The sequence below is a fragment of the Strigops habroptila genome, chromosome 4, assembly GCF_004027225.2.
Source record: "Strigops habroptila isolate Jane chromosome 4, bStrHab1.2.pri, whole genome shotgun sequence".
NCBI classification, from domain to species: Eukaryota; Metazoa; Chordata; class Aves; order Psittaciformes; family Psittacidae; genus Strigops; species Strigops habroptila.
Genome location: NC_046358.1, coordinates 6,450,314 through 6,477,068, shown reverse-complemented (window position 1 = coordinate 6,477,068; position 26,755 = coordinate 6,450,314). Strand labels below are relative to the sequence as shown.

General features: G+C 56.9%; 1 protein-coding gene across 4 annotated transcripts; it reads left to right on the top strand.

Moving 5' to 3' along the window:
- The first annotated feature begins 27 nt into the window (after window positions 1-27).
- On the top strand, window positions 28-23,634 carry LARGE2 (LARGE xylosyl- and glucuronyltransferase 2). Of its 4 annotated transcripts, none has more exons than XM_030481687.1 (16): window positions 28-107; window positions 5,530-5,682; window positions 17,058-17,231; window positions 17,509-17,765; window positions 18,153-18,235; window positions 18,509-18,632; window positions 19,087-19,258; window positions 19,387-19,491; window positions 19,701-19,813; window positions 19,924-20,049; window positions 20,178-20,333; window positions 20,435-20,598; window positions 20,816-21,094; window positions 21,404-21,550; window positions 21,685-21,880; window positions 21,968-23,634. In XM_030481687.1, exons 3-16 carry the CDS (start codon window positions 17,132-17,134, stop codon window positions 22,163-22,165), a joined length of 2,220 nt encoding a protein of 739 aa, XP_030337547.1. In that variant the 5' UTR covers window positions 28-107; window positions 5,530-5,682; window positions 17,058-17,131; the 3' UTR covers window positions 22,166-23,634. The 4 variants fall into 4 exon arrangements, with proteins under 4 accessions (XP_030337547.1, XP_030337548.1, XP_030337549.1 ...); XM_030481688.1 differs by having other exon boundaries at window positions 84-207; XM_030481689.1 differs by lacking the exons at window positions 28-107; window positions 5,530-5,682 and adding an exon at window positions 14,686-15,035.
- The last annotated feature ends 3,121 nt before the right edge of the window (window positions 23,635-26,755 follow it).

Here is a 26,755-nt window from a genome sequence, read left to right as displayed (position 1 = left end):
GGCGCCGGCTCCGCCCCAGCCGAGCGGAGACAGCGAGCCAGGCGCCGCGGCCGAGAGCCGAGCGGCCGATGGGCCGGGTTAAAGGAGCCGGAGAGGCCGGTGGGCAGGTACGGGGCGGGCTGCGGGTCACCGGTCCCCGTGAGGAGCCTGTGGGGGGCCCGGCTCCGGCGCTGTGGGGCGTCCTGAGTGGGGACGTGATACCGCAGGGTGAGGAGCCGGGGTGCGGGTCAGCGCTGGGGGCCCCGGAGGGACCCGTGGTTCGGGCGCTGCAGCGGGGCGGGGGTCGGTCCGTGCGTGGAGCCGCCGCTCCGTGGGTCTGGGAGGCGGTAGTGCCGTGCCCGGGGTGTCCGCGGCCGGCGGTGCGGTGAGTGCTGGCTGCCCCGGGGGGTCGAGGGAGGTGGGCTTGGGGGGGGGTGTCTCATGGGCATGGGAGGTCCCGATCGGGTGGCCCCGGCACCGTGTCCCTGCACCTTCGTGTCGGGAAGCGTCTGGTGGGACGGAGCGGGCAGCGCAGCCCCGCTGTTGACCGGGCGGAACGCTCCGTGCTCGCTGGGTGCGAGGGGGAGAGGGGAAGCTGCCCCCGGGGCCGCAAGCTGCGGGCAGGGCATGGAAAAGGATCGGGAGGGGACGGACGCGACACTTGGGGACGGGGCTGGCAACGTCGCTTTCGCCTTCTGTGGTGTGTGGCGGTGCGTGTCCCCCCGCCCGCGACCCGGGGCTGGAGGAAGCTTCGGAGGGCAGGGAAGGGAAAAGGAAGGAAGGAGGGAGCACTGAACGGGAGCAGGGAGGCAGCCAGGACCGTGCTGTCAGCGCTTCCCGGATCTTTCCCGGAGCCCAGCCGTAGCCATTCTATCCCTTAGAGCACTTAAGCCCTAATCCCCATTTTCCAGGCAGGGGGCAGAGGTGTGGGACCAGCCTGGCTGCAGCGTGGTGCAGGTGAGGGCTCAGACCTGTGTTCAGGCCCTCCATTCCTCTGCTATGCCCGGCGGTGCTGGGCTGCATGGATTGTGCTCCATCCAGCTCTGTCTCCTGCTCACCCGAGGAGAGTCATCCTGGTGCCCTCGCTGCCGTGCACTGCTCCCCTGAGCTGGGCCTGGCCCTCGGCACATCTTGCAGTGCAAAGATCAGCAGCGGTTGGTGCACATGGACACAGCTCTGTGCCTCCCCGCTGCACCTTTGAGGGTGAGGAGGGTGTTTTGTGGCCTCTCACAGAGCACAAAAAGCTCTGCCAAGCTGCCCCTCCTTCCTCCTGTCCGGTTACCTCCACACAATAGACACAGTGTGCGCCTGCAGCTTCCTCTGCAAGAATTACAGTTGCATGGGCAGGCACTTTATCCCTTCTGATCTCTCCTCTTCTCCCCCCTTCCCCTGAGGGTTTGTTTTCCAGCAGGCTGGGTTCAAAAAGGGCACGAGATACTGCTGGCAAACAGTCTGGCGCTAAACAAACCTTTCTAGTCAGAATCACATGGATTACACCCAACTTTCCATTCACATGCAGTGCTACCTGTGAGCTCCTCTGAATGTCTCAGTGGCAGAGCTGCTAGTGGAAGTACCGAGGTGGGTGAGACAGCATCTGAAGCCTGTGACAGAAGTGTGAGCACAGCTTGCTGGGGGTAGGTGTGTGCTACCAGTGACTCTAGGGGCATATCCAGTGCAGACTGCTGGAGCTGCTCTCCTTCAAGGAGGAGCTCTGACTCTGCCAGACAGCAATCTGAGAGCCGGCCGCCTAGGAGACTGCCAAAGACACCTTGTCTTCAGCCAGAGGTGAAGCCTGATGCACAAAGTCCTTGGGCTGCTCTCAACAGCATAGCCAGATAGTGCAGTTCTGGCCCTGAGTGAGAAGCTTTTTGGCAGATGTTTCCTCTTCGTCCCTTGCCCACAGCTTCCCTCACACCCACTGTCTGCCCTGTCCTCCTTTCTGCCCATCTTCCTCCTGCAGTGAGTGAGTTTGGAGGACAATCTGGGTAGCATCAAGCTGCCTTTTTATGGTAAATAGGTTGTGAGGGAGCTCTGTAGGAAGGGTGATGTCTCAGAGCAGCAGCGAGCCCATGAGACTGGGTGAGACTTAAATCTTCTTGGCTTATGGTGCCAGCGGGGGGGGGGGGCGGGCAGGAGGTGAAAGGCTGGGATGAGAGGCTAGTTTCTCTCTTCACTGTACCCAGGAAGGTCTCTGAGCAGCTCTTTTCTTAGCCCTTACTGTCAGTCTGGGTGCCAGGGGCTCGTGCTTACTGGAAATCCACTGGCTGTAACCGAGGCCAAATAGTTCCTGTGCTCTGATGACGAGGGGTGCAGGCTCAGCACTAATGGTAGGAGAAAGAAGCAAACCAAAAAAAGCAAACACTGTGCCAGCCCATCGCTGGGTACAGTGCTTCAGTCCAGCTTGCTTGGCTGCCAGCATCTTGCTCTGAGCTGAGATCTGCGAGATCACGCTGTTTCTGGGGAGCCTGATTCCAGACCCAGCTGCCATGGGTCTGAGGCAGCTCATCCTAAGGAAGCCTTGCTCCAAACATGCCTTGCAGGGTGCTGGGATAGGTGATGGTGTGTTAGAGCTGGGGAGCGGGATGCGGAAGAATAGACTCAGTATATTGATGCTCGGCTCCGTCTTGGGAGGTTGGTAGTTGTGGGGGAAGTGGATGCTCTCCCCAGCCATGTCCTTCCACTGCTGGAGGGAAGGAGCCTGGCAGTGTGAGGTGAGGGATGTGGATCTTTCCAGCTGTGGTTGGAAGGGAGCATGCTGTGGGATGCGATGGCCTTTCTGGCCCTGTCTCCTTGGGGTATCCCTTTCTGCACTGTTCAGCTCCCACACCATGCTGTGGCCGTCTATTTTCTTGCTTCTGGATGAGCTCAGCCAATACTTTGAGATAGCTAGGGATAAATTGTGACTCGCTCCAAATAACCTGTAGACAAGGCATATCCAGGGAGTATTTTAGTCCCTGACACATGAGCCCTGCCTAGAATGGAAGGCCTGAATCATTCACGGTGCTGGAGGCCAGCACCTTTCAGGAGAGCTCCAAATCTCTGTCCAAATGAGGAGACAAGGGCGATGCAGCACACCAGGCTCTGTGCATGGCATTGCTGGTGGTGGCAGCTTGTGCCTCTGATCTTCGACAGCTCTCCTGGGGCCTGGAAAGGCAGCAGCTGGCTGAGGATGTTGGTGGTGTAGTCCTTGAGTTCCTGAAGTGTTGCTGACAGGTCTATTGCTTGAAGCGGTAGTCTGAGGGGAAGGGAAACCCAGGTCAAACAAGGCTAAGGGGCCTTTTAATGTGTGTTTTGACTTGGAGGGGTTTTGTTGCTGTTCTCTGTCAGGGTGCCCCTGCCCTTCCCAACTTAGCTGAGACTTGACATCTCAGGATAGAAGCTGTTTTTGGCTTCCCAGGAAGAACAGCACGTCTGGCAATGTGTGCAGAGCCCTGCTGCGAGATGGTGACTGCCTCCTGCCTCCCGATGCCTTTTCCAGAAAGCCATTTAGAGTCCCAGGCTGTTATTTGGATAACTCCCTTCCCTGATTCATGAGCAATGTGCAGTCTCTCCTGTAACATCCCAAATCTGCCTGTGCTAAAGGCTGAGAGGGCGAGGCCATATCTTTTAATAACCATGTGATGCACTTGGAAAAAACTTCTGGACATGCAGTTCTCTGGTGGCTTAAGTTAATGGAAGCACTCCAAGGGAGAGATGCAGCTTGGCCCTGAAGGAGAGGCAACTGCTTTTGGGTGAGGGGGGCAACTGCTTGTGGTTTCTCATCTCACCTTAGCTCCTCTGACTCCACGTGGAGAAGGCAGCAGACTTGGAGGTTGGTCCCACTGTGCTGCAGGTCTTGCAGGTCCTATGTGTGATTCTGTGTCAGTAGCTGGTGGCTGGGTTGCAGCCACTGAAGGTGAGCTCTCCGCTCTGGACGTGAGGCTCTTGCCATGTGCCCACGGGAAGTCTGCTTTCCAGTGATGCTGGTGGCTGTGCTGTGTGGCACAGCTCTATGTGTGGCAGGGACATGCCTGGCTCTTCTCACTCAGTATTAGCAATGCTGAAGGTGCTTTTGCTTTTCCAGCTCTTTACTACTGAAACTACTCAGCCTTGTTGCCGGCAGCTTCTGCTTCCTGTCTCAGGTGGGTGCCAGGGGCTTGGCTCTTACCTGCTGAACTGCCCCCTGGAAATGCAGAGCTCTAGTGGCACCAGAGGGAGGGCTGTGACTGCAAAAGGGATGTGTGCCAGGTGGGTGCAGCACCCTGGTTCATATCCCGTTTGTCCTGCTCCAGAGGTATCCATTGTTTGAGGTTCCCCCTTAGACTTCTTTGGTCTGAGGTGGGAGCTGACAAATCAGGACAAGCAGAGCGGGGAAGATGGAGGGGATAGATGTCTCTTTACTGAAGTGTGCTGTAGTATCCATACGTGTCCACCTTTTAGCCAGATACTGAGGGAGACTCACAAAGCAGAAGTAGTGTCAGGCTTTGTTGCTGGAGGAGGGTTTTGCTGTGCAGTTGTGGTGCTCTACTACTTTGTTGGAGTTGCTGGGTTTCGCTATTCAGGTAGCAGCTTTGTAAATGATTTCTTATTTCCAGCCCTTGTTGGGATTGATGTTGTCTCCCTTGTTTCGTGTTGTGCTGTACCAGGCTGACCCGGGTTTGCTGTGGCTAGAGGCCTGAAATAGAGCTGGTGCCCAGCACACTGCATGCATACTTCTCTGTTTGGGGTTTTAAAACAGGTGGGGCAGACCAGAAAGATGGTTTTGGTTGGTTTGACCTGCTTTGAAAGTCCTGTTCCTCCTGCATCTTGGAGCAATGATGTGTGGAGAGAGGGGCTTCAAAGCAAAACTCCCAATTCTTTGATTCCTTTGCCCAGCTTATTTGTGTGGCTCTGTCCTTCTGGTTTGGGCTTTCTCTCCATAAGGAGGTGATAATCCTTGTAGCCTCCTGTGAGAAGGGATCATCCATTCCAGCCTGCATGTGCAGGGTGCAGCGCAAGTTGCATTGTGGTTTTTGCCTGCCTTCTCTCTCCTCTGCCTTTATCCTTCCCCTCTCCTTGTTGTGCATCTATCTGGATAGACTCTCTTGATGCCCCTTTTGGGACTGCCCATAGTATTTCACAGAGGCTCAGGTTACTGGACACGATAGTTAATCCCTTCATTGCCTCACAAGCTAAACACTTGCTACTGCTGTCATGTTTGGGAGGGGGCCAATCCCTGCCCCAGCTTCTTGTCCTGCTGCAGTCAGCGTTAGGACTCGTGTGTTGTGATGGACTGTGTGTGTTGCACACTGGTTGTGGCTTTGCCAGCGCTTCTGGGGACACGTGTACAAGTCCTTGCATGGCTGGGGAACGTGCTACAGTGATCTGGGAGTAGGAACATGCAGCACACAGATATTCTCCCATGAGGTAGCCCTGGGTGATGCTGAGCTGTGCATTGTAACAGGCTGGAGGAAAAGGACAAACCCAAGGTGCTGGGTGCTGCTGATCTATGACATTCTTGGCTGTGCAAGGGCTTGTCCCCAGAGCTCTCTTATGCAGTAGCTCTTCATGTGACTGTCTTTTGGGTTTCAGGTGACAGCAAGCTCCCTCAAGTACAGCTGAGATGTGCTATCTGCCCTTCAAGTTGAGAATCCCAGGTTAAAGGGTGGTCCTCAGCCACCACCAGGCCCTGCCAGCTTCTCCAGCTATTCCCAGCCACCCCTGCAACATTGGCAGCCTCCAAAGGTTAGTTGTCTTGCTTGTTAAATAGATGGTTTACATGTACTTGCTCCTTTTCTGTCTTAGTGTTGCTGTTCCCAAATTGGTAAACTAGGGATAATTGCAGGGCAGAAGGTCTCGACTCTGTGGGTCTCCTCTCTACTGGGTATGTGGGTATTTGGGACCTCTGGGGAGGTTGTGCAGACAACACTGGCAGTTGTAAGCCCCTGTGGCCCAGTTCTCTGTTGGGAAAGGCCAGATTCACTGCATGAATCCTTGGAACAAAGTGTGGTCCCATCTCTGTGGCTGTTTCAGTTGAACTTCCCTTGAACATGCACGTCTGGATCCTTCTCTCCAAACACTACTATGGTCTATTGCTCGTTTCTAGTGTAGTGGGCAGTAGGTGACTGGGACCTGAGCTGAGAAGCTGGAGCAAGCTCCCTGGGCCAGGGGAAGTGGGAGCTTGTGCTGACATTGTTCTGCCCTAGAAGCTTCTTTTCTCTCTGTCCCTTACACTGAGTGTTTCTCTGGGGCCGCCGCTCACAGCAGCCACCTCTCTTTCTCCTCTACCCCTCATTAGTGCAGGGCTTGGCATGCCAGCAGGAGGGGGCCTCAGCGTGTCTGCGCCTTGATCGGATTTGTCAAGGCTCCTTCCCTTTTCTTCCTGTTCATTGAAGGCTGAAACAAAGCAAACAGAAGAGAGGAATGCCAAAGAATAGGAGCGAGGGAAGAGAGTGATGCTGGAGTGACAGGCTGCCCCTGCACACACGCACCCCCCTTGGTCTGGTGCGTTAGAGCTAGAGGCAGAGCATTTTGGGAGGAGAGGCCATTCCCCTGCACTCCTGTTCCTGGCTATGCCTTGCTCCTTGTGCTGCAGCCCAGAGAGCTCCTGTCCCCACTGCTCAGGTAATTTCCCTGGTGAGCACTGTCCTGAAGCAGTGAGGAATGGAGGTTCAGGCTTGCTGCCTCCTCCGCAGAGGCACGTGGGGCTGAGCACGGCTTGAGGGAAGCGGGCCATTATTTGAACTGCTTTGTTTGTCATGGGCTGTGGTTAAAGGTTTCCCTCTTTACCTGTGCCAGGAAACCTTCCCCTGCCAGGCAGCCCTGAACGAGCCTGGCAGAGCTGAACATCCTGCCTGGGTGCCAGGGCAGCGAGGCACCAGCTCCTCCCCAGCCTGGAGCCAGATAAGCGCTTGAACAAGGCTCTTCTGTGCAGACAGGTCTGTGAAGTGGAGACAAGCTTGTTCTTGGTGCTCGTATTGTTTCCCAGGAGGCAGGGGACCCAGGAAGGGGAGTCATAACCAGCCAGACAAGGCTGCCACAGGTAAAGCTTTGTCTGGCCTTATGGAGCCCCTTGCTCCCTCCTCTACCATGCCCAGGCCATCACGCAGGTTCCCCTTCATCCTTCTATGGATTGGACTGGGGAGGCAATAGGTTGCTCAGCAGCTCTTGCATAAAGTACTTGAGGTGAAATACATCCCTACCGGTGCCCGCCACCCCCCGCCTTGCATATAAGCCACTAGGAATAGCCTTTAAGCCACAGCCTCAGTTTCCTTTCCTTCTTCCTCCTTGTTCTCTGCCTTCTGGCAATCTCTGCGCTCTGTGGTTTAATTAGAGAGCACAGTAAAGTGCTTAGACTCCAAAATGTGCAGATTAGGGGGTTACTAATCCTCTTCCTAAACGGGTGCTCACATCCTGCCCAGTCTGTTATCGAGCTTCTGTCCCCAGAGTGGAAACTCAGCCAAACTCAAAACCTCTTCCTCTCCTCTTGCTCGCTGTGCAGAGGAGGAAGGATGAGGGGTGACAGGAGAGCTGTGGGGAAGGAGGGAAGTGAGCTGTGGGCTTCCAAAATTCACAAGGTGGGTTTGTAGTTTGCACTGGTCATCTTTGCATCTTGTGTCCTGGCTGGATTTGATGCTCCAGGAGCAACAAAGCGAGGGTTTGGTGTTCTGGTTTGGTCTTTTTTTGAGTGCTGTCTTCCTGTTCTGATGGAAAAACCTTTTCTGGCAGAGGAAGTAACTGCTTCCTTCTGTGTGCGTTTGCATGTGTTGATATGCTGGGTGATTCAGTTCAGGTCTTGTGCCTTCCCGGTGTATATACACCTCTCCCTATGTTCTCAACTGTCTCTCCTGCACTCTTATTCCCAGTGTACTCCCAAGTGAGCTGTGCTGCAGCACTGCTGAATGTGCAGGGCTCCCTGCTGAGAGCAGGAGGCTGGTGCCTGGCAGTGCTGTGTGAGGCTGGTCGTATCCTCATCTTTGAGGCTTAGATCCCTTTACGGGACATATGCTGTCAGTGTGAAGGGGAAGGTGGAGTATTTGCTGTTCCAGATGGAAGCACCAGCAGGGAAGAGGGAGTAGGTAGCATGAGTGTGGTGGGAAGGGCAAGACTCTTCCTGGAGGTTAGGAGGGAAACTTGACCCTGATGGTCACAGGATGGGCTGAGCTCTTATGCCTCTGTCCCACTGCTGATGCAGGCAGGGCACTGCACAAAGGTTGCTGTGGATTGCAGAAGACGTGAGCTTTTGTCCTGAGCCACTCATCTGTTGCTTGGCTGAGCTGGAGGATGATGTTTCTTCCCTGCCTTTGTCCTTTGGTGTGTGAGTTCAGGGTTTAGCTCAGCAGCGTGAGAAGCCACAAGGATGAGAACACAAGGAGCAGCAGGAGGGGAGCGTGCTGGGAATGGCCAGTACGGAGTTTGGGTGTTGGGAGCATTCCCCTTTCCGCTGTCCGGCTTTGGGAAATGCCTCGCCTCTGGAATCCACTTCCCCTCTCTTTTTTGCCCCTATCACTTGCAACTTCATTCCCAGTTTGCAAAATGCCCCGTATGTTTTTTTGCAGGTAAGTTTGCAGTCCCTTAGCCTGGCCAGCAGCTCTTCCTCCACACTGTTGTCAGAGCCTGTCTGCAATGTAAGGCTCTCTGTAGCTCAGGTATCACTTCAGGCCTTAGAAAATGCTCAGGGCACCCTGAGTGGACAGCACTATCACTGCCTGAGTCTTTCAGAGCCTGCCCCGAGCCATCCTCCTTTGCTATTTATAGTGCAGTTGTTCCATTCCTCTGTGGATGAGCTCTGCTTTCAGCCTTGCTTGGGCACTGAGGGCACCAGTGCCAGGAATAGCTCTGGGCAAGGAAGACACGGGAGTGGCTGCTTGAGCACAGGTCCCAGTTTGGGCCAGTCCAGGCTGCATCCATGAGCTCTGGCTCTCAGTGAGCATCAGCCTCCTCTGTGGCACAGCTGCTTTTCATGCAGGGGAAGTGAGGGGCTTGCCTTTCCTTGCCTGTGTGCGTGCCTGGCTCCTCTGAGATGCTGAGTAGAGTTCAGCACTGCAAGAGATGGCATCTGGAAGAGTTGCTCCAGTGCCAGGTACCAGCGGGACTAGAGAGGGACCTTGGTGTGGTGTGCTTCCATTGTGGAGGACAGTTGGCATGGAAAGCCCTGCTCCTAGCATGTCCTTCAAGCAGTGGCTATGACCTCTTGTGCATCCTGAACTGCTGCCCACTAGGGCAGTTGCCTTGGGTGGTTACCCATCAGGGTGATGTCTTTTTGGTAGGGCACCGAAAAGGTCTTGCTCTGTTTCCCCTTGGGCTTGCTGGCCTTGAGGGAGCTCCAGCTAAGGTCTGAAAGGGGCTTGTAGCACAGAAAACACCAACAGCCTCCTCAGCACTGCTGCCTGGGCAGAGCTGCTCTGGCCCTTTGGCTCGTGATGCTCAGGAGCTTATCTGGAGAGCAGAGCTGAACAAATAATTAATTGCTTGATTTAGTGCCCAAAATGAAAAGCTGGAGGGGAAAAAACCAAAACTCAACCCAGCCAAGTCTGAGAGACCCTTCAGCTTTTCTTTTAAATGTAACACAGTTCAGTTTCAAACAAAACAATGCAAAATGAGACGACTTCTGCTTGGAAAACAAAGCCTTTTGTTCCTGTCCAAAACTTGTCGGGAAGTAGCAAATAACTCTTGAGCTGTGTGTAAACTGCAGTTTTCAATTAGTAACTGTTCACCCAAAACCACTCGCCCAGCTCAGGGTGACCATGCGTGGCAGGCACCTGAAGGCCTGGATCACAGCCATGTCCTTGGCACCTTCCCAGAGGTGGTGGGGAGGATGGTGTCCTGCCTCTTGTGGACTTTTCCAGGCAGAGCACTGGTCTGGGGTGGTTGGAGTCCCTTTGCCTCCTTTATTTTGCTGTAATTAACCTGGTTAATTTTGCATGAGATGATGCAGACTCCACAAGCATATATAGGGGTTAGGTCTGGTCCAGGTGTGCTAGGATATGGTCTCCCTTGTCCCACCAGGGGCTGGATCCTGGTGCAGGTTGTTCAAGAGTGTTTCAAGGGAGCAGGGAGATCTTTGGGAGGCTCTGCTGTCAGTCCCTACCTGTGGGCTCTGCTAGCTGGAAACTAAGACATCAGGAGTTCACAGGGTGGAATTCCCACCCCTTTGCTGTATGGGGCATGATGCCTGCTGGGTGCTCCAGCTGTGCCAATGGCAGAGGAGCATGTCTTGCTCCAGACTGGGTTGGATAGAAGAGGGAGCTGCTGACCCTTCTCAGCTCTGACCCCAGAACTGTGTCTGCTGCAAGCCCACGGCAGTGGAAGCATCGGGAAATGGCAGGGGTGAACAGGTATTGATGCCCGGAGCACATCCGGAGACCGGGACACAGTGAACCTAATGGATTCAGAGCTGGCCATTAGCTGCAGCACAGGCGTCAGCAAAAATGCAGATATTAGAAACCTAACCCCAGCAAGAGGGAAGTGAGCTGGAGATCAGCCCAAATGCTGTTCCTTTTCTGTTTCAAGAGGCAGGTGGGTCCCTTGTGGTGCTCCTGCAGAGTGCTCAGGCTTGGTCCCTCCTGTGCCTAGCTGTGCTGGCTGGGGGGCATGTAGAAGAGATTTGATCCAGGATGCTGCAGCCTCTGTATTAGTGTCAGAGCAGCTGTCCTGAGTCAGGCTTATGCTCCATCAGGCCCAGAAAAAGGCCAGTCAGTGTCAATACTTCACCTGCTGAGCATCCACTTGGCATCACACAACTTGTAGTCCAGGGAGGTAAAGCTGGAAGCAGTGTATTGGACAGGTATATCCTCCATCAGCTTGTTGGAGGGGTCTCAGCAGCACATTGCAGTGCGACCCATCCAGTGGCGTTGGCATGTCTGGGTGGGTGTCCTGGGCATTGCATCCGGCGTGCTGCAGCTCTGCTCACACACAAGCTTTCAGGGTCTATCCTGCTGGTCCCCTGCTGCAGTGAGGGTCCAGTGCAGCACATGGAGAGGAGTGCAGATCAGCACCCTGCTTTCTGCTGCTCTGGTGTCCCCACAGATGTCATTGAAGGCTATTGCCACCTGCATCCTTCCAGCTTCCTCTTGGACCTAACAGGAGTGAGAGCATTTAGGGACTGTGCTGCTAGCTGGGTGGCCTGAGAGCTGTGGCAAAATGCAGCTGCCCAACTTGTAAGCACTGCAAGATGTCTGGTAGAGTTAAGCCTCCTACACAACACTTGCATGGTCTTCTGTGGCCCTGGACTCCCACATTGCTCTGCACAGCCCTTCTCCATCTGGGTTGTGGACAGAGAGACTGGCTGCAGTGCTGCTCTGCAAAAGCAGCCTGTGTCTAGCAGGACCTCGTGATCAGAGTCCCTGCCAAGAGGAGTTGCTCCCTGGTGCATTCCTGGGGTTTCAGACATGGAGAGGTAAGCAGTGAGGCATGTTCCTGTGTCAGATCCAGCCTGAACTTGCTTGTTTCCTCTGGAAATAAGGAATCAGTCTGGTGACGGAAGTCCCTGCTTCAGCCAAGCTCAAAGCTTCAACCAACACCCTTCAGAGCCTGGTAGCTCCTTTCCCCAAGTGCTGTGCTTCTGTCAGAGATGGTGGTTATTGAGTGTGACCTTTGCAGAATGAAAAGCTGAACCCTTAGAGCAGCAGAACTGCCTGTGGAGATAATCTTACAGGAGAGCTCGGTGCACAAGAATGAGCCATACCTGAGGCACAGCTAACTGCTGTCCCAGGAAGGTCTTCACCTTTCTGGGATTTTCTCTGCAGCTTGATGGTGTTGGGGGCACTGGGGAGTTGGGGACATCTTTTCTTTCACAGCTCATGTGCTGGTAGGCAACTCCATGGCTGCTGCTCAATCTCATCTCTAGAACATGGTGCCTGTTTTGCCACAGGTTGCTCTTTCCAGGGAAATACAAAGGTGGAATTCTCACTGAAGCTTTGCTTATCATGAGACTGGGGAGGGAGGTATGGTAATCCGGAGCATGGGGTTTTCATCTGCTCTCCTGGCTGAATTCCATTCCGCCTCTGTGCATTCCAGCGGCTGCCCTGCTCTGCGCTGCCTGTGTGGTATCTGCTGGCTGGCATGGCCCCCTTCAAGTGGCAGCAGTTCAGAGGGGGACAGAGAAGTGACTCTGAATCATAAGGCACTTTGTCAGATGTGTGCTGTGCTACATGCTTTAAAGATGATCTGCTGAAGGAGGAACTAGCCTGAACCCTCCTTGCTCTTTGTAAGAGCAAAAGAGAGTGTTCCCAGTTGCCTTTCTCAGTTCTTGCTGTGCAGCTCTCACCATGGCTGTCAGGCCCCTTCTCGCCTCCTGCGAGCCTATGAAGCTGGTGTGTTGTGCTCCTGCTGTGCCCCAGTCTAAGCAGGTCAGCTAAACTGTTACTGCTCCAAAAGTGAGATCTGGGAGAAGATTTGCAGTTTCTGTTGCCTACAGCGAGGTAAGACAACAGGCATGGCTCTGAAATCACTCCTCTCCTGGCTGCCCTGCAGCTCTTCACTGGGAAGAAGCCAGGCCATCCCATCATGTGTAATGGGGGGGACGTGTCATATGTCCCTGGGAGGACACAGTAAGGGGCAGCAAGACCTGTAGACAGTCCTGCTGTGCCTCAGCATCACCTCTGCAGGTGCACATTAGCTCTAGGGGAGACAAGAGGTTAAGATGCCCACCCTGCTGTGAGCCTTGCTGCCAGATCTGGTGCCGTGGGAAAACAGGGCTGCTCACCTCTGTGCTTGCAGGGCTGGGGGAAACCTGCTGATGCAATGGAAAGCTCCCACTGCCAGCTCTCCCTAAACATTAACTGCTCACCCGATAGTTACAGAGCCAGGGAGAGCGAAGGCCAGCTAAGCTGTGCTCCTGGAAAAAGCAGGGGTCTTGGAGGAGCAGAGCATCAGCACATGGGCAGCTCAGGCAGGGAGCCTGGGGCTGGAGCGAGAGAGGGGACCTGGGTACCTTTCTGGTCTGTTTGCCATGTCCCTGATCCCTGCCAAAGCAGGAGCTGACCTCCTCACAGGAGAACGTGGGGGAGGAAGGAGAACCTGCTGCCAACAGCACTTCTGCCCTGCACTCCTGTGCTGGGGTTGGGAGCCGGCAGTATTGGGAAACCTCTCATCTTACTGCTGGCTGCGCTCATCTGGCGTGAGCAAGGAGACAGAGCATGGAGGGCAGAGAGTGCCGTGGCTGCAGGGATGGGTATGGAATCATAGAGTGGTTGGGTTGGAAGGGAACTTAAGGATCATCTAATTCCAGCCCCCTGCCATGGCCCTGTCCAACCTGGCCTTGAACACTGCCAGGGATGGGGCAGCTGAAGCTTCTCTGGGCAACCTGTGCCAACACCTTAGCACCCTCATAGTGAAGAATTTTTTCCTAATGTCTAGTCAAAATTTCCACTCTGTCAATTTAGAGCCATTCCCCCCTGTCCTGTCCCTACAGGCCCTTGTCCAAAGCCCCTCTCCAGGTTTCTTGTAGCCCCTTTAGGCACCGGAAGCTGCTCTAAGGTCTCCCTGGAGCCTTCCCTTCTTCAGGCTGAACAAGCCCAGCTCTCTCAGTCTGTCTCCATAAAGAAAGGTGATCCAGCCCTTGCAGCATCCCCGTGGCCTCCTCTGGGTTCACTCTGGCAGCTCCGTGTCCCTCTTGTGTTTCGGGTACCAGAGCTGAACACAGGACTGCAGGGGGGGATCTCACCAGGGCAGAGTAAAGGGGGAGCAGAGCTGGGACACTTGCTGCTGTACCTCAGCTGCTGGTACTCACTGCACCGCTTGCCTGGGAGCTGCTTCCAGCCTTGCCCTCCACTTGCTGTGCCTTTAACATTTCACGGGGGAGGAGAGGCTGTAGCTGCCTTCTTGCTTGTCATCTCCTCCCTACTGCCATAAACATCCTAAAGCAAACACCTCCACCTCACCTGGGCTCCCCAGCAGCCTACCTGCTCCTGCCCTGGGTGGGTCTCACTGCACTGGGCCTTCCTGTGGGAGTGGGCAAGATAGGGAAGCCAGGAAAAGTATATGGAGAGGCAGTGGTGGTCAGCCAGAGCAAGAGGCAGTTTCCTCCCCCAGGCAGTGCTGTTGGCAGGTCTGGGCTTCCCCAGGAGCATGGGCAAGCCCATAGCTCAGCTGGAGCACTTGGTTGGTTCAGGATACCACGGGACAGTCCCGAGCTGAGCTCCATGAGCAGGGGAGCAAAAGGAGAGCTCTTTGGGAGCTGCTGGCTCAGGGGATCAGTGGGGCAGCCCCGGGGTTCCCTCTCCCTGCTGGGGCTGCGCTGGGCAGGAAGGTGCTGCTGCGGAGCGAGTGCCTGTTGTAGGCACAGCTCTGCGAGGGCAAGGAGGAGCTGCCCGAGCGGGAGGTCGATGCCTCGGAAGGCAGTGATTTCAGCGCAGACCCAGCCCTCCCCTGCAGCTCGCCGGGTGCCTTTGCAAGCGCTGCGCTGGCGTTGCCAGGCAGGCTGGGGCTTGCTGCCGCAGCTCGCCCTTGGGTTATGGGGTGGAGGGGCAATTTACATTGCATCTAAATTGCTATGCAGGCAGCTTGCATCCTAATCCCTCTGCGTGCTGTCGGTGGCAGCGTCCTCCCATCACACTGTGCCTTCTCCAGGCACCCTCCAGCGGGATCCCACCAAGGCTGACGCAGGCAGAGGGCTTCTCCTGCCACTCACTCAGGGACGGAGCCTGTTGCCTTTCCCCAGTCCGGGGGCCAGGCGTGGGGGAGCTGCAGGTAGAGCCCGTCTCCACATAGTTAACATTCCCAGCCTCCCGCTCCTCCTGCTGCCATCCTGCTTGCTCCCGCTGCGCTGGGCAGGTCCGGGGGACGCTGTGCTTTTGGGGGAGCACTGCTCTCCTGGGTAATTGGGGGCAGCTCTTTCCTTTTCAAACCTTCAGTGGCATTTGCACCCTGTCCGTGTGAGGGGATAGTGCTTGGATGATGATGGCTGATACCTCCTCTCTGGGCAGCAAGGACTGTACCCCAGCCCTGCCATACGTGCAGCCTCTCTCTGTTTTGAAGAGAATCATAGAATCAACCAGGTTGGAAAAGACCTTTAAGATCATCAAGTCCAACCTTTACCCCGGGACTTACACACTAAACCTGCCAGCGAAGTCTTTGCTGCCCTCCAAGTCTCCCCCGTAAGTGTCTTTCCATATGGACAAAGCCCGGGGAAAGGAGAATGCAGGTGCTGGGTGGGGGGTAAATAATCCCGATGCTTCCCTTATCTCAGCAAAGGAGGGGTATTTGAGTCCTGGGAGCGGGAAGGGGGCTCGGAGGGACGGCGGATTCCTCCCCGACTTACTTCGGGCAACTCCGTGCCCCTGGCGCTGGGGGCTCTTGAGTAGAAAGCGAATTTAATCTCTTGTTTTGTTTGTTCTTTCCTCCTCCCAAAGGGGGGCCGGTGCGGGGGGAGCTTGGGTTTGAGAGCGGGGAGGAAAGGGGGGGAGAAGTGTCAGATCCGAAAGGGAGGAGTAACGGGAGGACGGGAACGGCAGCCCCGGAGGGAGCGGGAGCAGCAGCGGGAGGAGGAGGAGAAGGAGAAGGGGAAAGGGAAAGGCAGGTAAGGAAATGGCCTCCTGGGGGGCAGGTGAGGAGGGGGAGAAGGCATGGCAGTAGGGGTGAGGGTGCTGAGGGGGTGCATGGAGTCCTTGGGTGCTGAGGGGAGGGTCTTTGGCAACTGGCCTGCTGCTGGCTCCCCAAAACTCCTGTCCGGTAGCGTGCTCACATACAGGCTGGGGACAGAGTGCTGTTATTTTGGTGAGGCCCACCCCGAGGGGTCCCGGGGGAGCAGGAGGGGTGCTGCTGTGTGCCACCACCTTCTCCTTGTCCATGCTGAAGTCCCTTTCCTGTCCCTTGGCTTCCCAGCCTGCTCGGTGCTGGCTGAACCTTCCTCATCCCGCCTCACCCCAGCCCCTCATGCTGTGAGCTCCACACAGAGTTTGGGGGATGCCCGGGAGCGGGGCAGAGCAGCCTGTGGGATGGAGCCAGGCTGGCAGCAGCGGGCAGACACCTCGCCAGGGCCAGCACGGCTCATGGCGGGGAAAGTGTGCCTGGGCCTGGCGTGCTCCACGCGTCAGCTCCCTCTTCCCCGCCATGCCTGTGCTCTATGGAGCGGAAGAGCAGGAAAAGCAGGGCAGCGTTGGGCCCCGTTGCAGGGAGCTGTGGTGCTGGCAGGACCCCTGCTCCACAGGGAAAAGGGGTGCAGCCCTACAGTGCTGTGCCTCCTGCCACAGGGGCATCCCCCAGTGTTTGAGGGTGACCATGCTCCCCTGGCTGGCCTTACAGGACCTGTTGCTGCGTATCCTTTGCTCCTAGAGCACTTCCCATCAGGCGATCCCTATGAGGGTGGTTGCACCCTGGCCCTGGGGGCTGCTCCGGGTGGTCTCCCTATCCCAGCCCCCAAGCCTGGCGGCCCCAGGGGCATCTGCACATCAATGGGCTCCAGCGGGTGTGTGTAGGGGGAGCAGACCCTAATCCGGCCCATTCATCCCGGAGGCAGCTTTTGTTGAGCCTCCAGATGTTGTGCGGAGGGCAGGGGCTGTGTGATGAGGCCAGCCTGCCGTGGGGAGGCTGGTGTTGCCTTGCTTTGGGGGGGTCATTGTCTCCTGGGGCAGGGCTCCCTATGGACGGACTGTTCCGCTGCTGAGGCACGTTTCACTGGAGCGTGTGGGGTTTTTCCACCACACTTTATCAGGGCAGGTGGCTGTGAATGGAGGAGGAGGAGGTGTTGGGCCTGCGGCAGAGCTGGGCTCGGGAGTTCCCCCTGGAAAGAGCTAGGAACCACCCCAGGACTGGCCACCCAGTGTGAGGGGGACCCTCTAGCACAGCCTCCTTGCTCCCCCAGGGGCCCTTCACCCTTTCCCCTTCGCTTGTGGGATAGCAAGGAGCAGAGCTGGAGTGATATCGCTCGGAGGACTTCTTTCCTTCAGTGTTTGAGGTCCCCCCCTTAGGGCTCTATAGCTGTGGCAGGGTGGTGTGGAAGCCTGGGGTGGTCCAGATGCCCCAGCACAATGCAGGAGGGTGCCTGCCAGGAGAGGCTGTTGCTGAAGAGGTGAAAGGCATCTCTCACCACTGGAGATGGGGAATGTGCTGCTGGGGGATGTGGAGGCACCTGCAGCGCTGCTGGTGACCCCACTCTCTGCTCCCCTTGTCCCTCGCAGGCTCTAGGATGCTGGGGCCAGCCGGGCTGGGGCTGCCCACCTGATCCTCACCGCCCGTGTCCCACCGGCACACCATGTTTCGCTCCTGGCGCATGAAGCTGAAGGTGCTGCTCGCCACGGTGACCCTGGCCGTCCTCCTCTGCTGGCTCTACCTCTTCGTGGGCCGCCTCGAATGTGAGTGGGACCTTCTCTTCTTCTTCATATCAAGGGACAGTCCGTGACAGAGGGTGGCGGCGGCCTTGGAGTGGTTGCTCTGTGGCTACGCAAGTCGCTGCGGGTGTATCCGAGCTCTGCATTCCCGGGGGCATCCCTGGGGATCAGAGCTGTGCCGTTGGCTGGGTGCACGTGGGGTGTGCACGGGCCTTTCCGCTGGGGCTCTGTCCCACCATCCACACATTATCCCTCCCTGCCGAGCTCTGTGCCCATCGCATGCCCCATGTCCCCTCCGCAGACGGCCGGTTCCTGCTGCTGCCGCCCTGCCTGAGCGAGCAGCCGAGCCGGGACGTGGAGCGGGAGGCGCTGGCATCGCGGGTGCGCCGGGTGGAGGAGGAGAACCAGCAGCTCCGCCTGCAGCTCAGCCAGGCCCAGGCCGAGGGCAGCGATGGCAGCCCGCAGTGGGGGGTCTCCGCCGAGGATGGGGACGCCCCCGGGGCCGACAGGAGCAACCGCACGGCCTGCCGCAAGCAGCGGACGGTGCACAAGTGTGAGGTGGGTGATGGCACTGGCTCCCTGCATAGGGGATATTGGATGGGAGGCTGGGATCTTGGCTCAGCGTGGATGTGCAGCCTGCTTGGCACTGCTCACACTGTGATCTGTGGCCATGCTGGGGGCTCATCCGGCTCTCCATGGTGCTCAGTGAGCCACAGTCGGTGGGTGAGGGTGCCTTGCTTCTCCAGAGAGGAAGGCCAAGCAGCCAGATCCTTAGTCCCCTCTTCTGAGCCATAGGGATTCCCACCTCCCTCTGGGGCTCCTTCCCCAGGGGAAGGGCTGGGTTATGGAGTCTCTCCCCATAGCACAGCCCCAGCGAAGAGCTGATGGCTCCCTGTGAGGTGCAGGTTGTCCAGGCTCAAAAAGGCACCATTTGTCTCTGGGCAGCTCCTGCACATTGCGATCGTGTGCGCTGGGCACAACGCAAGCCGGGATGTGGTCACCCTGGTGAAATCCATCCTCTTCCACAGGTAATGGGGAGGTTCTGTGCCAGAGGCCCGGCTTGGGGTTCATGGATGAGCTGCTGCAGGGGGGGCGGTGCTGCAGGAGAGGGGCTCTGTGGCCTCTCTCTACCCCATGTGCCACTGCTTAGAGAGCCAGAGGGGGATTTCTTTCCCCCACATGGCTGGTTCTTCTCTATCTGCCCCCTCAGCTGATGTCTGTCCCCTGGCAGGGGTGGGAGGGATGGGGACCATGTCCTGTTCTGCAGTGTGCTGAGTGCTGCTGTGCTTTGTCCTTGGCAGGAAAAACCCTCTCCACTTTCACTTCATCACGGACTCAGTGGCTCACCGGATCCTCCAGACACTCTTCCAGTCCTGGAGGGTGCCTTCCGTCCATGTCAGCTTCTACAACGCTGATGACTTGAAGGCAGGCACTTGTACTCTCTTTGCCTTGTCTTAGCCTAGTGCTCAGAGGGCCAAGGGGAGCAGGAGGGGGGTTTATTAACTCTGTTCCTGATGGTCCCTCACTCACCTCCTCCTTTCTGGACTTGTTGCTGGTCCAGCTGAGAAGGGGGGCACAGGGCTGCTGCTGGAGGGGTGGCTCTGTGGTGGAGCTTGGGTTCCCCACTGAGCATTGAAACACTGGGGTTCAGGTGAGGGTTCTGCTGCTGGAGGAAGAGCCAGGCCAGGGTGAGAGCAAAGGAGAAGGGGATGCAGTCCACATGCACCTCAAGGCTGCCAGTGGTGCCACTAGAGATGCTCCAGGCTGGGCTGGCTCCACAGCTCTGTTTGTGCCCCTCTGCTTGCCTCTAGGCAAGCATCCTACCTAGGCAGGGGAAGGGCATGGCTGTGCCCAGCCCTGAGGCCATGTCACCTTGCAGCCGGAGGTATCCTGGATCCCCAACAAGCACTACTCCGGCATCTACGGGCTGATGAAGCTGACACTTACCAAGGCACTGCCCTCCAACCTCTCCAAGGTCATCGTCTTGGACACCGACATCACCTTTGCCACTGACATTGCTGAGCTCTGGGCTGTCTTTGGGAAGTTTTCTGGTGAGGACAGGACCCTGGGTGCTGGGCTCAGGGTGGCAGTACCCATCTGCCACAGCACCAGCGCAGTGGGTTTTCTTGGGCCCTCTGAACCTACAGCAAGACAACATCACATCCCTCTGTTTCCTCAGACAAGCAGGTGATTGGGCTGGTGGAGAACCAAAGCGACTGGTATTTGGGCAACCTGTGGAAAAACCACAAACCCTGGCCAGCCCTGGGACGTGGCTTCAACACGGGTGAGTGTGGGCTGCCGGGGTGGGATGGTGCATCCAGCTGAGGCAGCACTTGGCATGGGGAGGCTGGGGAAGCCTGAGGCGAGGCAGGAGAGTCTGCTGGGCATGAGGGGCATGTCCCAGTGGCTGAGGGCATGCAGGCTGCTGTGCTCCAGCTGTGCAGTGGCTGGGTGCTCCCTTGGTAACCCAGTGTCCTCCTCCCTGGCACCCAGGGGTGATCCTGCTCCTGCTCGACCGCCTGCGTCGCCTGGGCTGGGAGCAGATGTGGCGGCTGACGGCGGAGCGGGAGCTCATGAGCATGCTCTCCACCTCGCTGGCCGATCAGGTAATGGTCCTTCCTCTGGGATGGTCGGCCCTGCTGTGTTCCCACTGCTGACACAGGGAGGTCATGCTGTCTTCTTCATCCCTCTGTGCACTCACCTTTCTCCCTCCCAGGACATCTTTAATGCAGTGATCAAGCAGGACCCGTCCCTGGTGTACCGGCTCCCCTGCTTCTGGAACGTGCAGCTCTCTGATCACACCCGCTCAGAGCAGTGCTACACCGAGCTCTCGGATCTCAAGGTATGTGGGTTTCCTGCCTTTGAGTCTGGAGAGGGTCTGAAGGACAGTGCAGGCACTGGGATGGGGTCTTGGGGAGCACTGGATGCTGCTGACTTCCCCCCTCCATGGGGTCACACCACTGCCCTCAGGTGATCCACTGGAACTCGCCCAAGAAGCTGCGGGTGAAGAACAAGCACGTGGAGTTCTTCCGCAACCTCTACCTGACCTTCCTGGAGTACGACGGGAACCTGCTGCGCAGGGAGCTCTTCGGCTGCGCCAGTCTGCCCAGCGCACCCAGCGACCAGGTGAGGGGATGGCAGCTCTGCATGAGATGGGCACAGACCCCATGTAGCTGCCCCAGCTCCCCGTGGGTCTCCGGATCCCCCTCACCTTTATGGCATTGCAGCTGCAGCAGGCGCTGGAGGAGCTGGATGAGGACGATCCCTGCTATGATTTCCGGCAGCAGTACCTCACGCAGCACCGCGTCCACCTCTTCTTCCTGCAGTATGATTTCCTGGCCCTTCTCAACCCCACCGATGTCACCCTCGTGGCACAGCTCTCCATGGACAGGTACTTGCTGGTGGGAGGGTAGATCCCAACTCCACTGCTCTGGGGAGGCTCAACAACTTGAGAGCTACCAAGGTTCTCAAAACATGGGTTCCTCACCCTCCACAGAAGCAGCAATTCCTCCTGCTTTCCCTTGAGCTGCCTGGCATGCATGTCACTGGCAGACACTCTGGAGACACAGGGCAAGTCTCCTGCTCACGCAGTGCCCTCTGCTTCGCAGGTTACAGATGCTGGAGGCCATCTGCAAGCACTGGGCCGGCCCCATCAGCCTGGCGCTGTACATGTCGGACGCGGAGGCTCAGCAGTTCCTGCGCTATGCCCAGGCCTCGGAGGTGCTGAGCGCCCGCCGCAACGTGGCCTACCACATCGTCTACAAGGAGGGACAGTTCTACCCCATCAACCTCCTGCGCAACGTGGCCTTGGCCAACACGCAGACGCCATACGTCTTCCTCACGGACATTGACTTCCTGCCTATGTATGGCCTCTACGAATACCTCAGGTAAGGCTTTCTCAAGACGGTTCTTGCTCAGCCTGCTGGGCTCCCCAAGCACCAGGAAATGCCCTTGGTAGCAGTTCTCAACATGCAGAAACTCTTTCCTTTGTATTCAACCCTGGGATCCTGCCCTTCCTTTCGTCAGACACCAGTGGATGGGGAAGCAGCTGTAGGTGTGAGGGTTGCCTCGTTCCTCCTGCTTTACAGTACAAAGTGTCCAAACCCATTAATACCCTTCTGGAGGGGCTGAGGAAAGGGGCTGTGGCCATGTCTTGCAGCCAGGGAGACCTCATACCTTTCCTACTACCACCACAGGAACTCCATCCAGCAGCTGGAGCTGCCCCAGAGGAAGGCAGCTCTCATCGTGCCGGCGTTTGAGACCCTGCACTACCGCCTAACCTTCCCCAAATCCAAAGCAGAGCTGCTCTCCATGCTGGACATGGGCTCCCTCTACACCTTCAGGTAGGGACTGGAGCTGCCCTGCTGTCCAGCAGGGCTGTCACACCCAGCACAAGCCACTTTTGTACCCTTGTGCCTGTGGGGCAGCTGGTTCAGAGGATCCTCTGCTTGTCTCTCATTCCCATCTCTCCCCACAGGTACCACGTGTGGCCAAAAGGCCATGCCCCAACGGACTATGCCAAGTGGCGGACGGCCACCGTGCCGTACCGCGTGGCATGGCAGCCGGACTTCGAGCCTTACGTTGTAGTGAGGCGAGACTGCCCCAAGTACGACCAGAGGTTCGTGGGCTTCGGCTGGAACAAGGTGTCGCACATCATGGAGCTGGATGCGCAGGTGGGTGATGCTGGGTGTTGAGGGGTGGCAGAGATATGTTGGTACCACCAACCCAATGCTGACCCGATGGTGCTGCTCTGCCCCCAGGAGTATGAACTGCTGGTCCTGCCCAACGCCTTCATGATCCACATGCCCCATGCCCCCAGCTTCGACATCTCCAAGTTCCGCCTGAGCGCAGGATACCGGGGCTGCCTCCAGACGCTGCGGGAGGAGTTCCACCAGGACCTGTCGCGGCGCTACGGGGCTGCTGCGCTCAAATACCTCACCGCCGAGAGGAGCCTGTGACGCCCGGGGACAGCGGGCATGGGGTGACAGCAGCACGCTGGAGATGGGAAGGTGCAGGGCTTCCCTCTGCTCTGGCCCACCGCAGCCCGGCCCAAGGAACCGAGCTGCTGCACAGCCTCGTCAGCCTGGCAAAGGGGTGCCTGTAGATGAGATGGAAGATGCCAGCTGAGAACAGGCAGTGCCTGCAGGTCATGCTGCTGCGGTGTGGCCACGGGGTTTCTGGAGCAGCAGCAGCAACCTCCCCATGTCAGGGGCCAGGGGAACAATGGGTGTCCTCCCTTCGCTGTTGGTAGCAGATGTGGATTCTCAGCCTTCATTAGTTCACCTCACCTTGAGGCCTGGGAGCTTTACCTTACCCTGCGCTGCCTCTGATCTGTGGTTCCAGGTCCCGGTCCTCTGCACACCCCTCCAGGGCTTTGACAAGGGGGAGACAAGGTTGTAGAGCATCATTTTGCATCCTTTGCGGAGCAGGCTCAGAGGTGAAGCATTGGCACAGGTTGCCCAGAGAAGCTGTGGCTGCCCCATCCCTGGTAGTGTTCAAGGCCAGGTTGGACACAGGGGCTTGGAGCAACCTGCTCTAGTGGAAGGTGTCCCTGCCCGTGGCAGGGGGTTGGAACTGGATGAGCTTTAAGGTCCCTTCCACCCCAAACTATTTTAAGTCCTCCCAAATCCATGGGAGGTGGGGCCAGGGAGAACCAGGAATTGTGGAGACCTGGTTCAAGCCCGGATCAAGGCTGGCTGGTTAACAGGGCAAAATAGTGTTACCCCCCATCTGTATGGATGTGAAGTCTCCAGTGGAGCTGGCCCAGCACTGGTGGTGCGGCAGTCACACAGAGCAGGACGGGCTCTCTGCGGTCCTCAGCAGTGGAAGCAGCCATGCCGGTGAGTGGCCCCGTGCTGGGGCTGGCAGCGCCCCGCAGGGCAGGGCTGTGAAACAGCCTCATGGGCCAGCTCACGTTGGAGACATCCATGGCAGGGCCCCCCCCCGCTCCTCCCCAGCTCTGGGCAGCGCAGACGTTGCCATCGACAATCAGGGATGTGGTTGACACTGGACACGACCGTGGCTGAGCGCTGTGGCGGATCCCCGTGCCGGGGGCACTGTTCCACTGCTGTCACACACTGGAGCACAGAGGATGCGTCGCTTTCCTCACGCTATTTAAATTATTTAATACTTTCCTCCTAAGAATTAACTGATTTGGGGTGTCCGGGGTTGGTTTTAATCCTTTCTTCCTCCTGGATGATTCTGTTGGTGGCCCTGGAGGCTCTCCAGGCCCGTTGCTGCTGCAGTCTCTGCTCTTCTCTCCTTAGCGTTGCTCTGGGCTGCAGGAGCCAGCTCTGTGCAGGGATGAGGATTTCCGTCCACAGTGGGAGCCATACCAAGTGCGGGCTATGGGAAGGGCACAGGCGCCTCTTGCTTAGTCTCTCTTTTTAATTTAATTTTTAAATTAAAGCTTTTTTATTCTTTTTCATGTCCTTGTTAGAACTGCCTGGTTATTTGGTTCTAATGCTGGGAGCCTGCGCATGTCCGGCAGGAGGAGAGCAATGCAGGGGCATCCTGAACCTCAGCTGAGGAAAAGCATCCCTGGGCTTGCTCTGCCTGGTGTGGTTGAAGCCTTTTCCCTGTCTGGCTCACACCTCATGGCTGAGGCATGTAGTCAGTTTAATCACATCCAAGTAGAAGGGATGTAGTTTCTTCTCCTGGTGGTGCTGTGGCTCATCCCCAAGGCCATCATGCCAAGCAGGGATCTTCCCCTTGCCCACCAGTGGGGACAGGCACCCAGCTCCATCCGCTATGTAGGCAGCAGGACCAGGGCTCACACACTGCAAGACTTGGGAATCAAAACTGGCTCTTACACCACACGAGCTGCCAGCCTCACATCTGCAGGGAGGAAGGACAAGGGTAGCGTGCCAGGAACAAGTTGTTGAGGCTTTATTTGGGAAAGGGCTGGGAAGACATTGCTCATCACTGTGAAGCTGGGCGCAGCTCCACCCGAGCAGTCCCTAGGAGACAGCTTTTAACACAGCCAACGCTCACCAGAATGGCTTTGCTTCTGCACTGAGCAACAAGACGGGTTTAGATCAGTTCTAAAACTGAGCCTGCTCACGGCTCGAGGCGTGCTGGTGGATCAGTGCTGGGATGGAGCAGGCTTATTCTGTCTGTTTCTTCGATGGTTGATGACAGCTACAGAACCGCTGTCTCTGCAGGCGTTTTGGAAGGTGCACTGCTGTGCCTGCAGCAGGAGGACTGCGTGCCACCCTTTTCAGCTAATCCTTCCCAGCCTGGACAGTCCTGAGCCCAAAACGTGCCCACGAGGACGTAGGTACAAGGACCAGACCCCGCTCAGTGTCGGTCTCTATGTGCCCTCTGCCGGGCAGCATCAGTGGGAGGCAAACACCGAGTCAGAGCCTGTGATGTTCTTCACCCAGCACAGCCTCTGCTAGAGCTAAAATGCATTTCTACCACCGCAGCACCCTTCTCCCTGCCCAGAGAGCAAGGCTGGAGCCAGAGGTGCTGCAGCCACTGCACAGAGACACGCTCTGAAACGTCCTATGGGCACCATCCCCTGTGCCCGTGGCCCCACTGTCCCCGCCTGGTACATAGAGCTGAGGAGACAAGAGATTTGATTGTGATTTATTTAGTAAAATGTTAAAATAAATAAATACAAATTGATCAGGTGCTCTGTAATCCCCCCACACACACACCTCGATTTACTAAAATCTAAACACATCTGTACCAAAACTGAAACCACAAAGGACTCAAAGGCAGCAAAGAGACTGCAGAGCACTATGAGCATCAGGCTTAAAAAAAATAGAGATATTTAGAACCCTCAAACCAGCTCATGAATCGGTGTTCTCATGGTGTGAGTCTGTGACAGCACCGCAGTACCAGTCAGACAGGGCATTTTACACCAGGGCCTGCAAGGACAGAGGTTGGCAGAGCCACGGAACCCAGCAGGGAGAAGCTGCCACTTGTCCCCTCGCAGCACCAGGCCTGTGGCTGCTGGGGCTAGGAGCTCCCCACCTAAAGCACCCAGAGGGGTCAGGCAGGCTGGGGAGGGACCAGGGCTTGGATATGATGCTCTTCAGCACCAGCTCCTGGTCCCACCCTGAGCTGTGATTCCCACTTTACAGCTCAGTTTTGGGGTGTGGGGGGACAGGAGGAAGCACATGGGGTGGTGATGGTATCAACGAGTCTACTGAGATGGTGTCACCACGAGGTGAAACAGTGATTGAGGCCTGTTTTCTCTATACAAGGAGAGCTGCTGTCACAACCCTCAGCTGAGGACAGAGAGGGTGGTTGTAGGTTAGACCCAGTCAGCCCCCAAAACACAACACACTGCATGGGGACCTGCGCCAGACCTACCAGTGCACCACCGTCACTGCACCACCGCTGCTGATGCAGCACTGTTGTTCCCTTCCTCCGCAGGAGCCTCAATAGCAGTGTCATCCCCCCCAGACCCCAATTACCTTGCTTTATCCTTTAATGGAGCTTACAACCTGTGCTTTGCTTCTGTGGGGCTGTGAGAGGTGGCCAGGACACCTCTGCCAGTGTTGGAGGGTGCCTGCAGGGCCCTGCAGCTCTAACTGCTGTGAAGCAGCTCCTGGGACATGCTGCCTGTTGGCTCTGGTTGTGTGGGGCTGCAGAGGCTTATGTGGTACAAACTCTTCTTTAACGAGGGTCTTGGCTGCTCAGCACACTTGGCATTGGGGATGACTTGGAGACAACGTACCTGCTGTAAGGGGGCTGCTGGGTAAGACACTACTCCTGGCTCTAGAGTCGATCACTGTTTTGATGCCAGGGATGGAGAAACACACGAGACTGTGGTTAGCAAGTATACATCAGCCCAGGGCAAGCAGGAACATGCAGCCTCCTGCCGCACCCAGCACGGAGCACGGCTGTGCCTCTGCCTTGTGTCTGCTCCCACTGCCTGCCAGCCCATGAGCAGCTCTTACAGTGTCAACACTGCCAGTATCTGCTCTGTGGAGGGGAATGGGAGGCACAGAGGGATTTCTGTCTGTCGTTGTTCAATAAGCACCTTCCCCCTTAGCTTTGGGATGTCCCACCTGATCCAAGGAGCAAGGGGAGCCCCTGCCCTTGCTTGTTCCATGCACTTCCTCAAGTGCTGGAGATCCCAAATCCAAGCTGGCCACTGAACACAGCCTTGTGCCAGTGCTGGACCTGCTTAAGCTCAGCCTCAGGCACCCCAAGGGCATCCTGGTTGCTTGCTAAGAAAAGGGCTTTCTCAAAGCACAGAGGCAACAATCTCGGTTTCTTTTCCAACAACATGGCTAGAAGGCGGCAGGCGACCAGAGGGGCAGGGATGGGTCAAAGTCTGTATTTGACAGTGTAAATTTAGGGAAAAGAAAAAAGATGCAAATTCCCCAGAGTGAAAACTCTGCTGGCACCAGCAGATCAACACAGCTCCCTGCTCCCTGCTGCTGCTGCCTTTCCCCGCCACCTCTCCACCCAGGACAGAGCGAGCCAAGCTTACAAGGCCTTTGAATGCTCCAGGCACTCCTGATAGTAAACATGCCCTTAAGTACTTTTCCTTCCTAGACAAGGAATCGGGCTGTTTGTTTGAAGCACTT